Here is a 15,575-nt window from a genome sequence, read left to right as displayed (position 1 = left end):
ATGTCTTACGAGATTTTTGAAAAAATCCCATTATGGTGCCAGTCTATATCTTTAAGTGTGTTAATATCATTAAATATCTGGGTCCCAGGTGGTCTTCTAGGTACCACGCGCTCCCTGCCCAGCAAGTGTGCTGCTGATCCGCAGCAGATGGGAAGTTACACAGCCCTGGGGGTCCTTGTCTCCTTTTATCTTTCTCTTGTGGTAGAGGAAACCAAACATTAGACTTGAAATGGCTTCTTGGGGGAGGGAGGACAGCAGAGCCAGTGCTGGGACTCAGCTCATCCAAACTGCCCTGTGCTAAAGGGGAAATATGGGAAGCGTTGGCCTTCGGTGCTGCACTGCCTGCCCACACAGGGTGGTGGTTGAGGGACCTCGGTGGCTGGGACGAGCAACCTTGTCATGGCGGGGGCCTGCCCTGGTCTCCCCGTGCCAGCAGGGATGGTGCCAGCTCTGGCGAACAGGCAGCCTCCCTTGTCAGTGGGGTGACTTTGCCCGATGCTTGAGTTCACGTGGGGTTCGAGCCATCTGTGCTGCTGCGTTGCGTTGCACTAAGCGCATGCTGCTGCCCGAGTAAATCACTTATCCGTGCTGCAGGGAGCGGTAACTGTCTAACCTCTTTATTGTTGTTTTTTTTGTGTGTGTCCAGCCCTCAGTGCCACCGGTGCCAAACTACAAGCTCTCCATGTCAATTCCAGAATGGCTCCAGGCAATACAGACCTACATGAAGATGCTGCAGTATCCTTCTCCAGCACGTCGCCTCCAGAGAGAAGGCTGGCTTGTGCCTGGCGTGAATTAACAGGGGCTTTACAGAAACAGTAGCTGCTTGCGAGGGCTTGGGATCATTTGGGGATGAAAGGATGCCTCTAAGGATTTGTGGTAGAACCTGCAGCACTGAGCTTGTCACAGCAATCCTCCGCAAGATGTAATTAACGTTAAATGATACTGAAGAATTTAACTGAAGTGAAGGTGGTGGGAATAGAAATGCTTATTTTGAAGTTGGCTTAGAGGATATTATGATCAGATCGTGATGTCTGGAGACATGATATGGCATCTTGTCGTAAAGTGACTAAGGGAGAGCCAGTGTTGTCAAAACCTCTTTCTCCCTCTGTCCTGGCAGCCCCTGTGGGCTCCCTGAGGACTGCCTACGTGCTCAGCTTGCAGGGGGTGCTTGTCACGAGGGTGGGGGACACAAACAGCTGTCCTGTCCTCACAGGCTTGCCTGTGGCATGGGTCCCACCTCGCATGGGGGGGTTCATCGGAGATTTACACATCTATCCAGCCTCCCTATCGCTGCCCCATGCCTAATACCTGACCTTTTCCATTGCTGATGGATAATGTTGGAGGAGATGGTTGCTGGCTCAGATGCTGCTCTTCTCTCTGTTTCCTTTTTTTCTTCTAAACTCTCCCTTTTTGTGTGCATACATGTGTGTGTCGGGGGAAGCAGTGGGGATGAGGAATGAATGTACAGTCCTGGTAAGGATTAAGAAAGGATATAGGTGGCAGCTGGAAGAGCATCCAAAAATAGCAGGCGTGGTTAGCCCACTGGGGAGCAGTGGCTGGGATCAAGGCGGCAGCAGGGGCTGGAGCCACAGCAGCTGCTGTGGGGAGGGAGGCTGGGGCCAGCCTGTTCTGCGGGGGGACGGCGCATTTCTCTGCTGCGTGTGGGCCTCTTGGGCAGGACAAGAGGCTCGTCGCTCAGTGGGGTTGTGCTGCAGAGGAGATCCTGTCACGCAGAGCTTCCAAAGTGATATTTTTTTTTATTTCCCCCCTCCCTCCCCCAGTGGTCTTGAAATCTCGTACTCCGCTACATAGCAGGAGCAGGCTGTAGTCACAGGGTTTGGATCTGTGTTCAGAAAAGCTTCGATGTGGGCTGGGGAACAGGGTCTGGGCTTCCTTTGTGGGCTAAAAAAGGCTGTATGCTTTGTTCAAAGCACTCAGAAAGGGCCTCATGAATTAGGTTTTGAAGGCAGGAGGGAAGCAAAGCCTCGTTTCCGGAGAACTCTGAACTCTAACTGAAGTCAGTTCAGAGCATCCTGGTGTGAGCTGAAGTTTTTATTTAGACCATTGGTTATACAGCCAACAGCTATACTATTTATGCCTTGCAAAGTACCCTTTCCCTTTGTGGGGGTCACCTCTTTCTGTCCTGGTATCACCACCACAATTTTGCTGGCGTAAATGTTCTCATGGCTGTGTTGGTAACTAGGCTGGGGAACACATTCAACTCGAAAAATAACCCGGCAAAAATAAGTGGATGGTCTGATTATTATTTTTTGGGGGCATGTTTTTTTTGTTTGTTTGTTTTTACTGGACAAGTTGGTTTCCTGACCTGTTTTACTGCATCACTGCTTGAACAGCTGTGCTCAAGGAGCAGGGAAGAGGCCGCTTTTGGTGGTGATGCTGCTGCTGTGTGGTAGCTTGCACTCCTAGGCAGGTGGTGGTGAGCTTTGGTTGATGAGTGACTGCTGACGTCCTTTGTGATGAACTTTTCTCCTGTGCTCATAGTGTTAACTAATGTCAAGTTGCACTTAGCTAGTTATTTCCATTTCAAGTGCACTGTATTTTTTAGAGAATGATTTATATTTCCTGGATGTAAAAGGATGCATCTGCTGTGCTTTTGGTTTACAGGTCATATGTGAGCTATGTGGCTGACTGAGTTAAAAACTTACAAAGGAATTAAGTTCTTTCAAACCATGAATGATGTTGGCCTGACTGTAAAAGCTTTCTCTTGCCCAAATACAGACTTTTTTTTCAAACTTGTAACCTAACAATGGGTGGGACCTAGAGGAAAAGTTAATTCATAACCCTCAGATGCCGAATTCAAGTGTTGTTTTAGACAAAACAACCTTTTTGCTTGACTCTCCATCTAATGCCTGTTAATGTGTCATATAAAAAGACAAGTGAAAAAATTGCTTTATTTCACATGCTAGGTTTTTATCTCTGTTGCAAAACTGCTTGTTTTGTTTTTCAACAGGAAATCAGAACTGAAATTCACTTTTTGAGCATTGTTATTTTATTATTTGCCTGTTCAAGCTACTTTCCTTTAACAGACAAAATTCAGATACAATCACACGGGAACACAGTTCTTCGAGATTAGAAAAACCAGACCTCTAAGTGGGTAAGTGTCTTGGAAGTGTCTAGTGCCCTTGCCCCACATCATGCCAGCTGAACACCTTGGACATTTAAGCACTGTAGCACCACGACACAGGAGGACTGTCTCCTCTGCGCCACGGCTCCTCTGGCAGGGCCAAAACTGTGTATGTTGCTGCCTTTGCAAGGAGGGTCCAGCTTGCTGAGAGGTGGCAACAAATGGACCCATTGGGAGCTAACAAGTGGAAGGGCTGGTCTTGCTCAGCAGCCTCATAGGAGCTGCATAGCTGCAGGCCAAATCTCAATGTGCAGGGTTGGGAAAACTCTCAGTTCTTACTTGTTGGTGTTGGGTTGGGAGGGCTGGGCTGCTTTTATGGAAACTTTTTAAGTCCTGATATTCTGGTTGTGCTGTAATGCCCTTTGCTGATGGTACAAAGAGATAAACTGCAAAACACTGCAGGAATTTTCACGTTGTCTCAGGCGCCAGTCCTTTCCCCTGGAGGATCACAATGGACCATGTAAGTCATGGCCTTGCTTCTCCCACTGCTGCTCATCTTGATGTTCCTTCCATGTGGTGGACTCATGCACTGGTTGGTGATGAATTGTGCAATACACGAATGAACATGTGCGTGGGGAGCCTGGTAGTAGAGAGCTGGGATCCCTTGCATGTGAGAACCACATCATACCTAGGGCAGCTCTTCAATAGGACCCAGTAAATTAGAAGGCTGGTTGGGAGGTGATGTTGACCAAATTATGCTTTTATTTTAGGATGAAATTTAGATAAGCAGAATATAATTACTCCTGTAGACTGACGTGTCTCTAGCTCTCCCCAGCTGGCTGTTATTAATCTAATGGTCAGTCACTGTAAATTTCAGTTCCCGTCCCAGCTCTGTGCTTCAGGTTTTCATCTTGCAGACAGCAATCTTTCCCACTTCCTTTCTTTATGTAATGTTCACTGCACCGGTGGAACTAGTTTAGATGAAATCTTGTGCCTTGAAGGATAGATGGGTTTACAGAAGCTTAAACCAGTTTTCAGGCTGGTCACTCATTTTTCAATTTGTCCCATTACTTTCTTTCCAAGGAAGTAGAGGATGAAAATGAATTGTGCTCAGCACTCACTGCTTGAAAGGTCAGCGTCCTCCTGGGCTGGATGAAAGCCTGGTTTATGAGGATGGTACTTTTCCCTGGAAAGGAACCAAAATAGTGCTCACAGCTGGAGATGAATCCTCTCCTAAGTGGTGCCATTTCCTCTGCCTTAGTGTTTGCTTGGGGATTTGTGTCTGACTTTTCTCCTTGTCCTGTTGCTGTTAGGTAGGACTTGTGTGAGTGACCTGGTATGTGGTGGCAGGACTTCTGCAGAGATAAGGAGAATGTCTCTGGCAATGGTTCAACCCCTTGGGGCAGCTGCTGCCAGCCTGTCAGGCACAGTTGCCTGCACCTGGTGTATGCTGGACTTGCAGAGTGTTAAGTCCTAAGACACATGCTGCATTGCTCCTTGACCAGATGGACGGGAGTGCTAGGAGTTGTGGAGCTGTTTGGAGCACACTTAGCTGCCCAGATCCTGTCGTATTGCAGCCGGGCTCAAGTGCTTCCCCTGTCTTGGTTTCTCCAGCTTTGAGACAGGGAAGAACATAACACGTTGGTTGCCCTGTAATGTTGAGGTGTCCCTGAAGGCTTTACTTTCCTTCATCTGGGGTGTGTGGCAGTACATACCAGCTGAGGATACCTTCTCTTGCAATTGTCTGTGGTGATTTGTTCTCCTATTGCCAGGCCAGTTTTCATCAGAGCTGAAAAATCTCTCAGGTGTGGGTATTTTTTCCTAGGAGGTATGTTCCTCTTTGCAAGAAATCCGCTTCCAGTGTAGTGACAGCAGGCATCTTGTGCTGAGGCAACAAGCCCTGCTCTGAGCAAGTTTGTGGTGTGAAAGGCCCCGCTTGCTGGAAGACAAAGTTTGCATTTACGGGTTGATCAGGCAAGATGCTGAGTGCCTCCAATTGCTACCAGCTCTTGGAAGTTGGGGCTGTAACCGGAGCTGTGATTTATTGATACTAAACATATTGCTTATTTCATAATATGAGGGCTTAAAGCTAATGAAAGTATTATGAGATCTTTGGCAGCCAAAGAGAGAGCAGAGGCTGGACACAAAGAAGCTGAGCACTAGATGGAAATTGAATATTCATAAATCCATGTGAAAGTGTCCTAAAGCAGCTGGAGCATATTAATGAGTTTTTCTATTATGGAGGACTAGATATTATAGAGATTTACTGTCAGCATTGGTATGATGCATGAGAAAATAAAAATGCCTGGCTGTGATTAGGAAGAAGAGCATAAATTATCTATAGGGACTTATAACATTAAGGGACACAGGTTTGCTATAATTCAGTATTTACAGTCTCTCTTAAGAAGAAGTCACTGTTAGCTATCAACTTGCTTCTAGACTGCCAGACACCCTGGATTCGTCTAGACTACAGATAACACTTCTGAAAATGTTAAATTTCTGTTGGCATAGCTGTGTGGGTTGTGGTAGTAGAGATGTGATCCTGCTAACCGCGTGGTGTTCCTGTTGTACTGGCAAACTGTGTATGAAAATGCATCTTACCTGGCCTGAGTTTGCTGTATTCTCACAAAATCCACATTTACACATGTAGTTACATCCACCATAGGAGTGCTTTGTTAATTGAGTATACAAGGTATCCTGGCCTGGGATGGTGTGCTTTACATAGGCTTTGTGATGTGCCCTTTCCTACTAGGTAGATAAAGGGCTCCCCTTGGAGATCAGCTTTACTGATCCATGCTATGTGTGTGATGCGTGCACCCATTCTATGTGAGTGTTTCAGACACCAATTCAGCTGGTTTTCCTTTTCCCATACAGGATTATGGTGGCAAAACCTACATTACAGTTTTTGTTGGTACAACCATTCTAATAAAAAATGGCACTGTTAATAGAAATAGTCATTCTTTAAAACTCCAAAGCCTAGATCATGTAAGAGCTTTAGAAAAACATTGTATTTCTGGATATCTAGTGATATCTGTAACTGTGCATTCAATGCCAACAAACTTCTATTACTGCCTTTACAAGGAGCAATAAGCCTTCAGCAAGCTTCTGTTCTAGGATGCAGGCATGAGCCACAATGAGGAACAAATATCTTTGTCCTCCACGGAGTATCTGGGGAGGTTATATGTAGGTGTGGTATTGTGCTGTTCCTTCCAGTTAAGTGCCAGCTGATTAGTGGGACCTATGTCTGAAGCAATAAGTGGGTAGGTTTTGGGGGACTTTGAGAAATTGCAGCTCAGAAGCTGCTCTGTGAAGATGGAGAGACATTCAGTGACTGCAGATATAATGCATAATCAATTGCAATAAAAGAGTGTGATAGGAGCGGTCATGTGGGAATGGTGCAACCAAGTAACAGCGAAGGTGGGAGATGGAAAATGACACTGTTTCAACACACTGTGTTATTAAGGAATCCTGATGGAGCTGTAAAGAAAAAATGGTCTCATACCATTTCCAGACAATAGGCTGCAAAAAGCATTTAAACATCTGTTTCTCTCTCACACAAAGAATGTTACAGATATGGTGCTATCTTCAGCATGTGGTAGAAGTGCTTTTGCCATTGAAACAAACTAGTTTTGAGAAGATTCATGAGAGCAGTAGCTGGTCCACTGTTTTATCTCCTTTTGCTCCTGTTGGTGCCTTTCACTTCTTTGCTTCATTGGGAAGAATAAAACTGTCTTAGGAAGACTTGGAAGAGGGAGGTTTATGGACCTCATGCGAGTACCGAGGCCTAGGCAAGGAGAACTTAGTGGAAAATGTGCTGGAGGATCTCACTAATTCAAAGTTTATTGAAGTCTGGTGAAGGTAATGGGCAACCTCTCCTCCTAAGCATGGACATCTCTGATGTGACTTTAGTGTGATGGGTGCCAGCTGCTGAGATCCTCCAGTTTTGGGCATGCTTTGAAGCTTTTTCTAACCTATATATCAGATTGGATGCTCTAGTGAAAAATCTGGGAGCAAAAGGAATTCACAGTTCCCCTGAGATGACTGCAGTCGCTGCCATTTTAAACAGAAAGCACCCAAAAGATGCAAACCCATCTCCTCTAGGGGCCTTCTCTTGGTGCAGAAAGCAAAGAAGATAATGCAGATAGGCTTCTGAAAGCATTGAAAGAAATTTAAGTCAATTTACAAGGAAATATCTCCATCTACCAAGGACTAGATCTCAAGGGAGGAGCGTGCAGCCTGTTAGAGGCAGAAATGTTCACTGTGGTCTGGAATAGAGATCTGCCTGGCAGACTTTAGACAGTGGTGTAAGTGCCACAAAGAGGGAAGCTGCACTGTGGCAGTCTCCCCCAAGTTACTGGAAGAGATGGGCTGCCCCTGTGGTCACTGGGATCTGTGAAGAAGGGTGGCTTTGGGCTAGTTCCCAGCTAACCATGATACAAGATGGAAAATTACTGTGTTAGAGTATCGTATATGTGGAGTCTGCTCAGATAACTGGAAAGATTTAAAGAAAATCCTGGAAACAAGCCCTGCTCAGGCAGGGAATCGAAGTGCTTAATGCTGTTTTTTTAGTTCTTTCCCCTTTTCTTTAAATATTCTTTCACAAGTCTAATGGTGCAGCCTTTCTGGTTGCAATTAACATCTGAGACAGCGTGGTAAGAATTGAAAAGGATGAAAGAAAATAGAGAAAGGACAAGTCAAAGCACACTTGTAATTATTTTATTTTCAAATGAGCTAGGTGCTCTCTTAGAGAACTGGCAAACAGCCTCCAAACCATTGATACTTCTAGGGTGTGGGGAAGAGGGTGTGTTACAGCATGTGGGGAAGATGGGTGCTCCTGTTGGAAACTGGGGAAGGCAAAGATACCAGCCTTCAAACAAAAAATAAAGGAAAAGATAAGTCTAGGAACTATTTGAGTTTATCTGCAGCTTCAGGAAAAATGCTAGGGCAAATAATGAAGTGTCTGGAACATAATAAGGCACTAAGCGATACCTTCAATTTGGTCTGGCATGTTTTGGTTCTGACAATTTCCTTCTGTGAGAGTGTAAGAGCTTTTGTCAGTCAGGGAGAAGGTGTGGTTGTGATAATTCTTTCTTTTCGTATGGTTTTTGATAGCCTCCAAATAAGGCAGGGACCTCAAGTCTCAATGAAACTATTTTGGCAGAAGGACCCGACCTGGTGAAAAGCAGCAATTAGAAAGCGGTACTTAACCAGTACCTTGCTCTTGCTTAACAGTTTGTCACTTGAGGTGTGCAGTCTCTGTCCCAGGTCAATGTTTTTTGATTAATGGTACAGAAAAGAATAATTTTTTGCTAATAGATGTACTTTTGGTCCAGGCTGGGCAAGGTGACAAGGCTTTGCAAAGTGGAATTGGGATTCAGAGTGATCTCAAAGGGTAAGAGAGAACTGGGCTGGTACAAACTGGAGGTATTTGAGTAAGGGCAAATACAGAGAAGGGATTTGGAATACACAGTGGAGAACAAAAAGTTAGTTTTGCACAGATGGAGCTGATTTAAAAAAAAAAACACTGGCTTTGTAGCAAAAAATATACTGAAAGTTGGATTCAGAAGAAAATTGGTCTGTCTGTATTGGTATTGTGGGCTCCGCTCAGGACCATGAAATGCAAGTCAATTGAAGAGAATCCAAAAGGAAAGTAACAAACATTGCCCAAGTTTAGAAAACATGACCTAAGGAAAGATTTGGGGTGACAGAAAGGGGGAGGGGGGGAGGGTTTAAAAAGAAAAGAAGAAAAAAAAAAAAAAATCTGTGTCTGCTTTTTCATGTTTACAGAGGCGAGGGTAGTTACAGCCTGTCGTGTATACAAATGTCAGTTGCAAGAGGAGAGATAATAAATGGTCTCTGTGCCCACTGTGAACAGCCGAAATAGCTTCTGATTTAAATTGCAAAAAAAGGACAGATTTAGTTTAAACATGAGGGAACCTTCTTAGATACAAGGTTAAGTACAGGATAGATTAACTGTTGGGTTCCTGAGCCTTTGAGAACCCAGTTAAAAGTAGGTTGGAAAATTATCTGTGGGGAGTGATTTAGATTTGGGTTATGCCACCTTGGAGAGAGTGGTGGCTGGGGATTCTCCAGAGGCTCTGCTTCCAAGGCAAACACGGGGTTTAAGGCCATGCTTTATCTCAAGCTTGTTAAAAGCAGAAGAAGGACTCTCTGGGTGATTATTGAACTGGGTCATCCGCATAAACCCTGTGGTGCAAATGCAGAGGAAAAGCTAAAATGTTTGTGAATATTCCCTGGGATGCTGGCATGGATGTGTGTGAGGGAATACCTGCCCTGTGGTGCAGAGGGATGCCTGCTTTTTGACTGATGCTTCCCTTGCACAGATCCTCATCACTGTCATGATTCAGAGGCTGTGGCTCTCTCTGAGCTGCCAGGTCCTGGGTGGCCACTGAGCACTTGCTGCAGCTCCTACACCTCCTGCTTTGAGGAGGAGGTGGGACAGGACGGCTTCCCGAGGTCCCTTCTGAGCCCAGCTATGAGATAATGCTACGTAAGGGGAAGGGAGGGCTGCTGCTAGCCTCAGAAGAGACAGCCAAGGTACTCATGCGCTACCAGACAGCATTTTTTTAATCAAGGAAAATGCCTCTCCTGTTCAATTTAAATCTGTCTTAATAACCATATAGCATCCTGGAGGGCTGTGCTTCAGAACCAGGCTTGCAAACAGAGTGCCTGTTAAATACAACTCAGTATTTAAATAGTGTGAGTGTTGCTGCGACAGGTGAGTTGGCAGCAATTTGTCTGCTCATTTAGGCCAATTACTTTGAAGACTCCCTCCCTGGCTGTGGAGTCATTAATGTTATCTCTGTGCTGACAACACCTTGAAATCATGACAGCAGTGAGTTTATAAAAGCAGGTATTAGGAGAACTGATGCTGCAGGTGGTGACGAGGCAGCTCCAGCGAGGTCACTGTGTTTGCCCACGGGCAGCAGGGTCCGTGTACGGATGGACCCAAGGAGGAGATGCTGGCCCTGTCCCTCAGACCACCTTAACCAGGCATACACCACACTGAACGACTTGAAGCTAAATAGCTTTACAACTTGAGATTTTTCTTGCCTTGATACACATCCATAATTAGCTGTGGCATCCACACCACCTACCCCCCTACCCCCCCCCCCACACTCCTCCTCCTACAGTTCTCCCACACAATCACTTGGGCAACATTTGTATCGATGAAAACAACATAAAGCAGCTCTTAACTAAAAGGAGACTGCTGTTTTACACAACATGTAAATGATTAAGTGATAGATTTTTATTACTGTTTGTGTGTAGAGTGCACTACAGCATTTGAGCATTCCTGACCGGGGCGCCCCCCCCCCCCACCCCCCCCCCCCCCCCCCCCCCCCTTCTCCTGTGAAGTTAGAAGGTAGGAAATTGAGTGGATTGCCTTGTTCGTGGGTATCTCCCATGCATTGTGTGCAAGTAATACTTCTCCGGATGGAGAGAGGGCTTTGCAGAGGCTACTGCTGCAGCCAGCACTGAAGAGCCACTGTGGGGGATGAAGGGGCCCCATTGTGTGCCCGTGCCAGAGCTGCTCCCTGCTTCCAGCAGTGGGGTTTCTGTGGCCGATTGTGAGCGTGTAGGAGGCAGGCGAACTAATTTGTCTTCTGTACTGCAGGCAGAGTGTAAAGGGCGGTTGTTTACAAATGAAAAGATAATTTCTAACTTGGATAAATGGGACACGGAATGGCTGTGACAGGCTGTAATAGCAGTGGAAGCTGTATTGCCATTTGCAAGTCGATAGATGGTTTAAAATGCATGAGGAGGTGAATCAAGAAGTGGGAAAACCAAACTCTAATGGTTTTAGATGCGTACTTTCATTATCTTCTCTAATACAAATATTTTTATCATTTAATGTCATGTTTCCTTAGATTAGGGATATGTTTACAAACCTCAGGGAAGGGCTATGGATAGAGGGGACTTCAAAATAGAAGTCATCCTTTGGTTTGGTGTTTAACTTCGTTTTGGTTTGTTTTTTTTGGTGTGTCATTGTATATGATCTTCTGACCTTTTTTTTGTCTCCTTCTAGTTTGTTTTTTTTTTTTTAAACTCCCTAGGATTTCAGGATCTGCTTGTGGAAGGGGATAGGATGCTTGGTTGGTTGATGGTGCGGTGTCAGTCTAGCATGACAGCTTTCTCAGCTGAGCTGAGATTAGATTGCTTGTTTCTCATCACAGTGTTGTCCCTGTCAGATAACTGTAGTCCAAAGATAAAAGTACAGATTTTAACTAAACCTCGTGAACTTGCAAGTTCCTGGGCACGCACAGTTTCCTGCACTCCTGTGGAAAATCCCATGTTTTTTACCGCTTTCCCAGCCCACAGGAAGTAGGGAGCAGCAACAAGATGATAATTCAGCTTACAGTAGTGTGAAGTGTCTGTGTTGGTAAAGCTTTCTGCAGAGCAGACTTTGGTAAAAAGACATTAAATTCTTGTCTGCGCCTGTAGCTATAGGCTCATGGAGGCATTTATAGCTTTCAGGGGGCCATCATGTAACCATCTTCTCTCCTCTGTTTTTTCCAGAGAAGAGCCAGAGTTATTTTGAAAATAAGCAAAACTTGGTCCTGCTGTGGGAGCTGGCATAATTGCCAGCTTTTGCAGCTCAGCAGGGCTTTGTGTTACAATCTGAAGTGATGCTCATGGAGTTGCTGGAGAGGCAGAGAGGACTGCGTTCTTCCAGCTGATCTTCAGAGGCTGGAACTGGGATGCCAAAGTTTGGTACTGGGATGCCAAACGCTCCTTTTGTTTGTTTTTCCACAGTCATTCTCCAGAAGTCAACAAGGCTCTGGCAAGTTCTCTGAAAAGGAGAATCAAATTCACCAGCACTTGTTGAGATAAGAACTAAAGGCACCTGGCTTTCAAGTGTATGAGAGGACCCTTTGAGTCCTATCAACTGCTTTGACTGAAAATATCTTTTTTCCTGTCCTAGGTTAATGGAGACAGCAAAAGAAATGACCAGGGAGTCCTTACCTATCAAATGCCTTGAAGCAGTTATCCTGGGGATGTATCCTTTCACACGCCTGTGGCTTTTTCCCCTGCAGCGCTGTTTAATGTATTACTGCCCTTTGGGGATGGTGTGTGGGATGGTCACAGCCAAAGGTGAGTGCCAGTAGCTCTGGGAGCTGCCGTGGTATTGATCGGCAAGATGCCAAATTGCCTGGGTTTGCCACTAGGAGCTTGGGTGCCATGTGCCCAGTTCACAAGTGTCACACACTGGCCGTGCCAGCTTTGCCTCCTGCCCTGCTAATCTGTGTAATGTCAGGAGCTGACCCAAAGTGCCCATTTAAGTATCTGTCTACACAATCCCTGTTTTCTTTGTGTTTCTCTGCTGGTTATTGTTGGAGCTTGGTAATGCCTCAGCAGCGCAGGTTCTGTCTTCTCTTTGTCTAATGTTTACATGGCAAAGTCGTGTTAGTTTTTGTCTCTCAGCCCACAGCTGTGCTTTGTGCAGAAACATGTGTATTATAGTTAAACATTTAAGCTTTACCTTAACATAATGCTTGCTTCCTATTCAGTCTTAGAAACAAAAACCAAGAAAATTTGCCTTTAGAGACTGCATCGCTTCTTGACCCTTTTGTGCTGTCACTGATAAATCAACCTTCATCATTCTAAAACACTAGGGGAGGGCAAGGTAGGGTTACAGGAGTAATTGTATGCCAGATACGTCTTACCACCACTGATCAAGTTTGATTTTAAAACCAAAAAAGTACCCCGACCCGAAATAAACCCCAAAGCAAACTAGCTTTTGGCATGTCTCTGCAGTGTTTCGCTTGCTGCTGCTGCCCCCTCTCGTGGGAGAAGCATCTGGCAGAGCCCGGCAGGTAGTTCCTGGTGTTGGCTCATGAGAGAGGGTGGCTGTTGTGGTTTGGGAAAGGGAGGTGGGTTGAGCAAGTGTCATGTGTGGTATGTGAGTCTTGATGCTGGATGCGGCCCCCGCTGTGCACCAGGCCCTGCTCACAGCTCCCCCGGTGCCAGGGATGAGGCGTTAGGTCTGAGTCTGAAAGGTGGCTCTGGCTGACAGGGCTTCCTCTGCAAATGCTGGCAAGGGTCTGCTTGCAGCTAGAAGGGATGGAGTCTTGGGGGCTTGGTGTCAATAAAACTCAAACTGGTGGTCTCCCAGGAACAGAAATTGTGTCAGTGAACCTGTTGTGCTTGCCCTTGTGTCAGGGTTGTATCCCAAACTATTTGAGCACCAGAGGGATGAGGGAAATAATCCCCAGATGGAATTGATGCTGCTCTGCAGTATTGATAAGTATCAGCGTGGCTTCTAATGTTGTATTTCTAGCACTGAACCAATTACCACATACCACACGAGCAGAGTGTGATTAGTGGCATACAGATGATCATGGTAACTTAAAAATGTTCTTGCTGGTACGAAGTTTCAACTCTTTTATTTTCATTTGGAATGAGCACTCTTTCTGTTTGCCTCAAACTTGACTCTTGTTCAGATATTTATTTTTTTTTGGCATGATGGGGGAAGCAAAATAGTTGAAAGCTGTGTTTTATGCTATTTGGTGTTATCTGGAGTTTCTTTGCCATCCAGAGGGACATGTGCAGAACCTCATGGTGCTGTGCTTCACGTGCACCATGTGGGTTTTTGGGAGGCATCTTTGTAACAGCACGCGGGGAAGTTTGCTGATTTTTCTCAGCGGTGAGATCTCGATCTTCAGCAATGCCCTCCGTTTGCTGACACGGTGAGGCCAGCAGCTGTGGTTTGCTTTCCAAGGTCAGGCAGATAACAGATAAGAGATGTGCTTACCCTCTCCTGAGTGTCAAACCAATGTCTTCATGAATCCCTGAGCCTGAGCATTCCTGCGTGTGTGTGTGTTAACCTCTGGTTCCCTTCTCTGTCTCTGGAAATAAGGTACTGCTTGCAATTTGTGTGCTGGCAGGCTTTGCCATGTTGCTTGGATACTGGAAAGAGCACAGCCCACTACAGCAGACCCTCGGCATGAGCCTTCATTCAAAGGCCGACTCGCACAGAGCAGCTTAGCAAGATGTCATTTTAATTGAGCTGCTTGCTGGCTCGTGCCATTGCCTTTTACCATGCAACTTCTTATAAAATGCTTCTGTAATCCCTCTTGGTGCCGAATTAAATTTTACATAATTGCCTTTGTGCTAGATCTTGAGGCGTTTTTATAGAGCAATGAGTTAAAATGCTGAGCTACCCTGTCTGTGTGCACCAAGGGAGCAGCTGCTGTGAGATGACCGAAAGACCATACAGATATTCCAATATTATTTTGCAGCAATCTGCACAGATCTCTGTGTAGCTGTCTGAACTGGCTTCTGTTTTCTGCTCCTCACTGCACTGAGGAGCTGTTTTCTGCTCCTCAGTGCCTAACCAGAGGCATTCCTCCTGCTGTCTTCCCTGGGGCATTGCTCAGTTCAGTTGTAAATCAGCTGAGTAATGGTGCGTTCAGCCCCTTCTTTCTGAGCAAGGATTGAAATGAGTTCTGCTCAGGAAAGGGAATAGTCAACCAAAAAGTGCCAAGGGAATTTTAGCCATGCTGTATTCACTGTATTAAAATGGGGATGGAGAGGGAAGCGGCACGATGCATCCATCCTCAGGGAGTCTTGCAGAGCGTGACTGTGTGTCGGGTGAACATAACTCACTCCCATTGCCTTCAGTGTGCTTCTCCCAGTTCATGTGAGGTAACGATCAGACCCGTGCAGTGTACTAGACCTCCCCCCCGTCCAATAACGTCATTAAATGAGGAAGAGGAGAGCAGAAATGCCTTATGAGGGAGACATGATTTAATAGCTTCTGTACTATGCCTTCTGTGCATTTAATCAGTGGATGATGTTTATCACCGCTGGAGACCCGGGCCCATTCTGCTCCCCCTGCCTAGCCCGTACATCCCTGGGCTGGGAGCGAGTGTTTTCAGTGAAGGGGAGAGTTTGTTGCAGTCATTGAAGGATAGTGATGTCCCCACAGTACACCTCTTTGTCTCCTGCATGCTTTTCCACAGCTCAACCCGCTTGTTAACTGAAATACGGGCAAGGAAAGTCCTGCTGAGTATCTACAGCCCTTCTGGTAGCTGGGAGAGAGCTTTATATTCTCTTCCATTGTCACCAATCTTAAGCTAATCACCTCAGACTGCAGCTGGGCACTGGAGTACAGACACCTCAAAATAAGTGATGCTGGCCTACTAGTCCTGCTTTGGGAGGCTGAGCCAGATGCTCGAGCTGTTCCTTCTGTGGGCACTGGAGCTGCGGACAGGAACATGGGCTCTCTGTGCAGACAACATCCACATGTGGGCTCGGTAGCACTCTGCCTCATGGTAAGCAATCCCAAACCTGAGATCTCAGCACTCCCGGAACTTGTGGGACATTCCATTGGACTCGGTTGGAAACTTACCCAAGTGTTTACAGCTGGTGGTTGGAGGCCCTCTGACGTCGTGAGCGGTTGCTTGGAAAAATAGCTCTTCTGTTTTTGCTGAAGCTTCATTTGATGGTTTTGAAGCCTTAGGTTTAT

The 15,575-nt window shown here is 45.9% G+C and overlaps 1 protein-coding gene across 1 annotated transcript in view; it reads left to right on the top strand.

The window, feature by feature from the left end:
- The window catches only part of VASH2 (vasohibin 2), a 35,683-nt gene that overhangs the window by 4,656 nt on the left and 15,452 nt on the right, over window positions 1-15,575 (top strand). Inside the window, exons 2-4 of the mRNA XM_014950695.1 lie at window positions 647-735; window positions 3,059-3,115; window positions 12,030-12,104. Of these exons, the coding sequence (XP_014806181.1) occupies window positions 647-735; window positions 3,059-3,115; window positions 12,030-12,104 (221 nt within the window). The remainder of the gene's footprint in view (window positions 1-646; window positions 736-3,058; window positions 3,116-12,029; window positions 12,105-15,575) is intronic.

Source organism: Calidris pugnax, unplaced genomic scaffold, assembly GCF_001431845.1.
Source record: "Calidris pugnax isolate Ruff unplaced genomic scaffold, ASM143184v1 scaffold24, whole genome shotgun sequence".
NCBI lineage: Eukaryota > Metazoa > Chordata > Aves > Charadriiformes > Scolopacidae > Calidris > Calidris pugnax.
The sequence above is the reverse complement of the archived record's forward strand: the minus strand, read 5'-3'. Positions and strand labels throughout refer to the sequence as shown.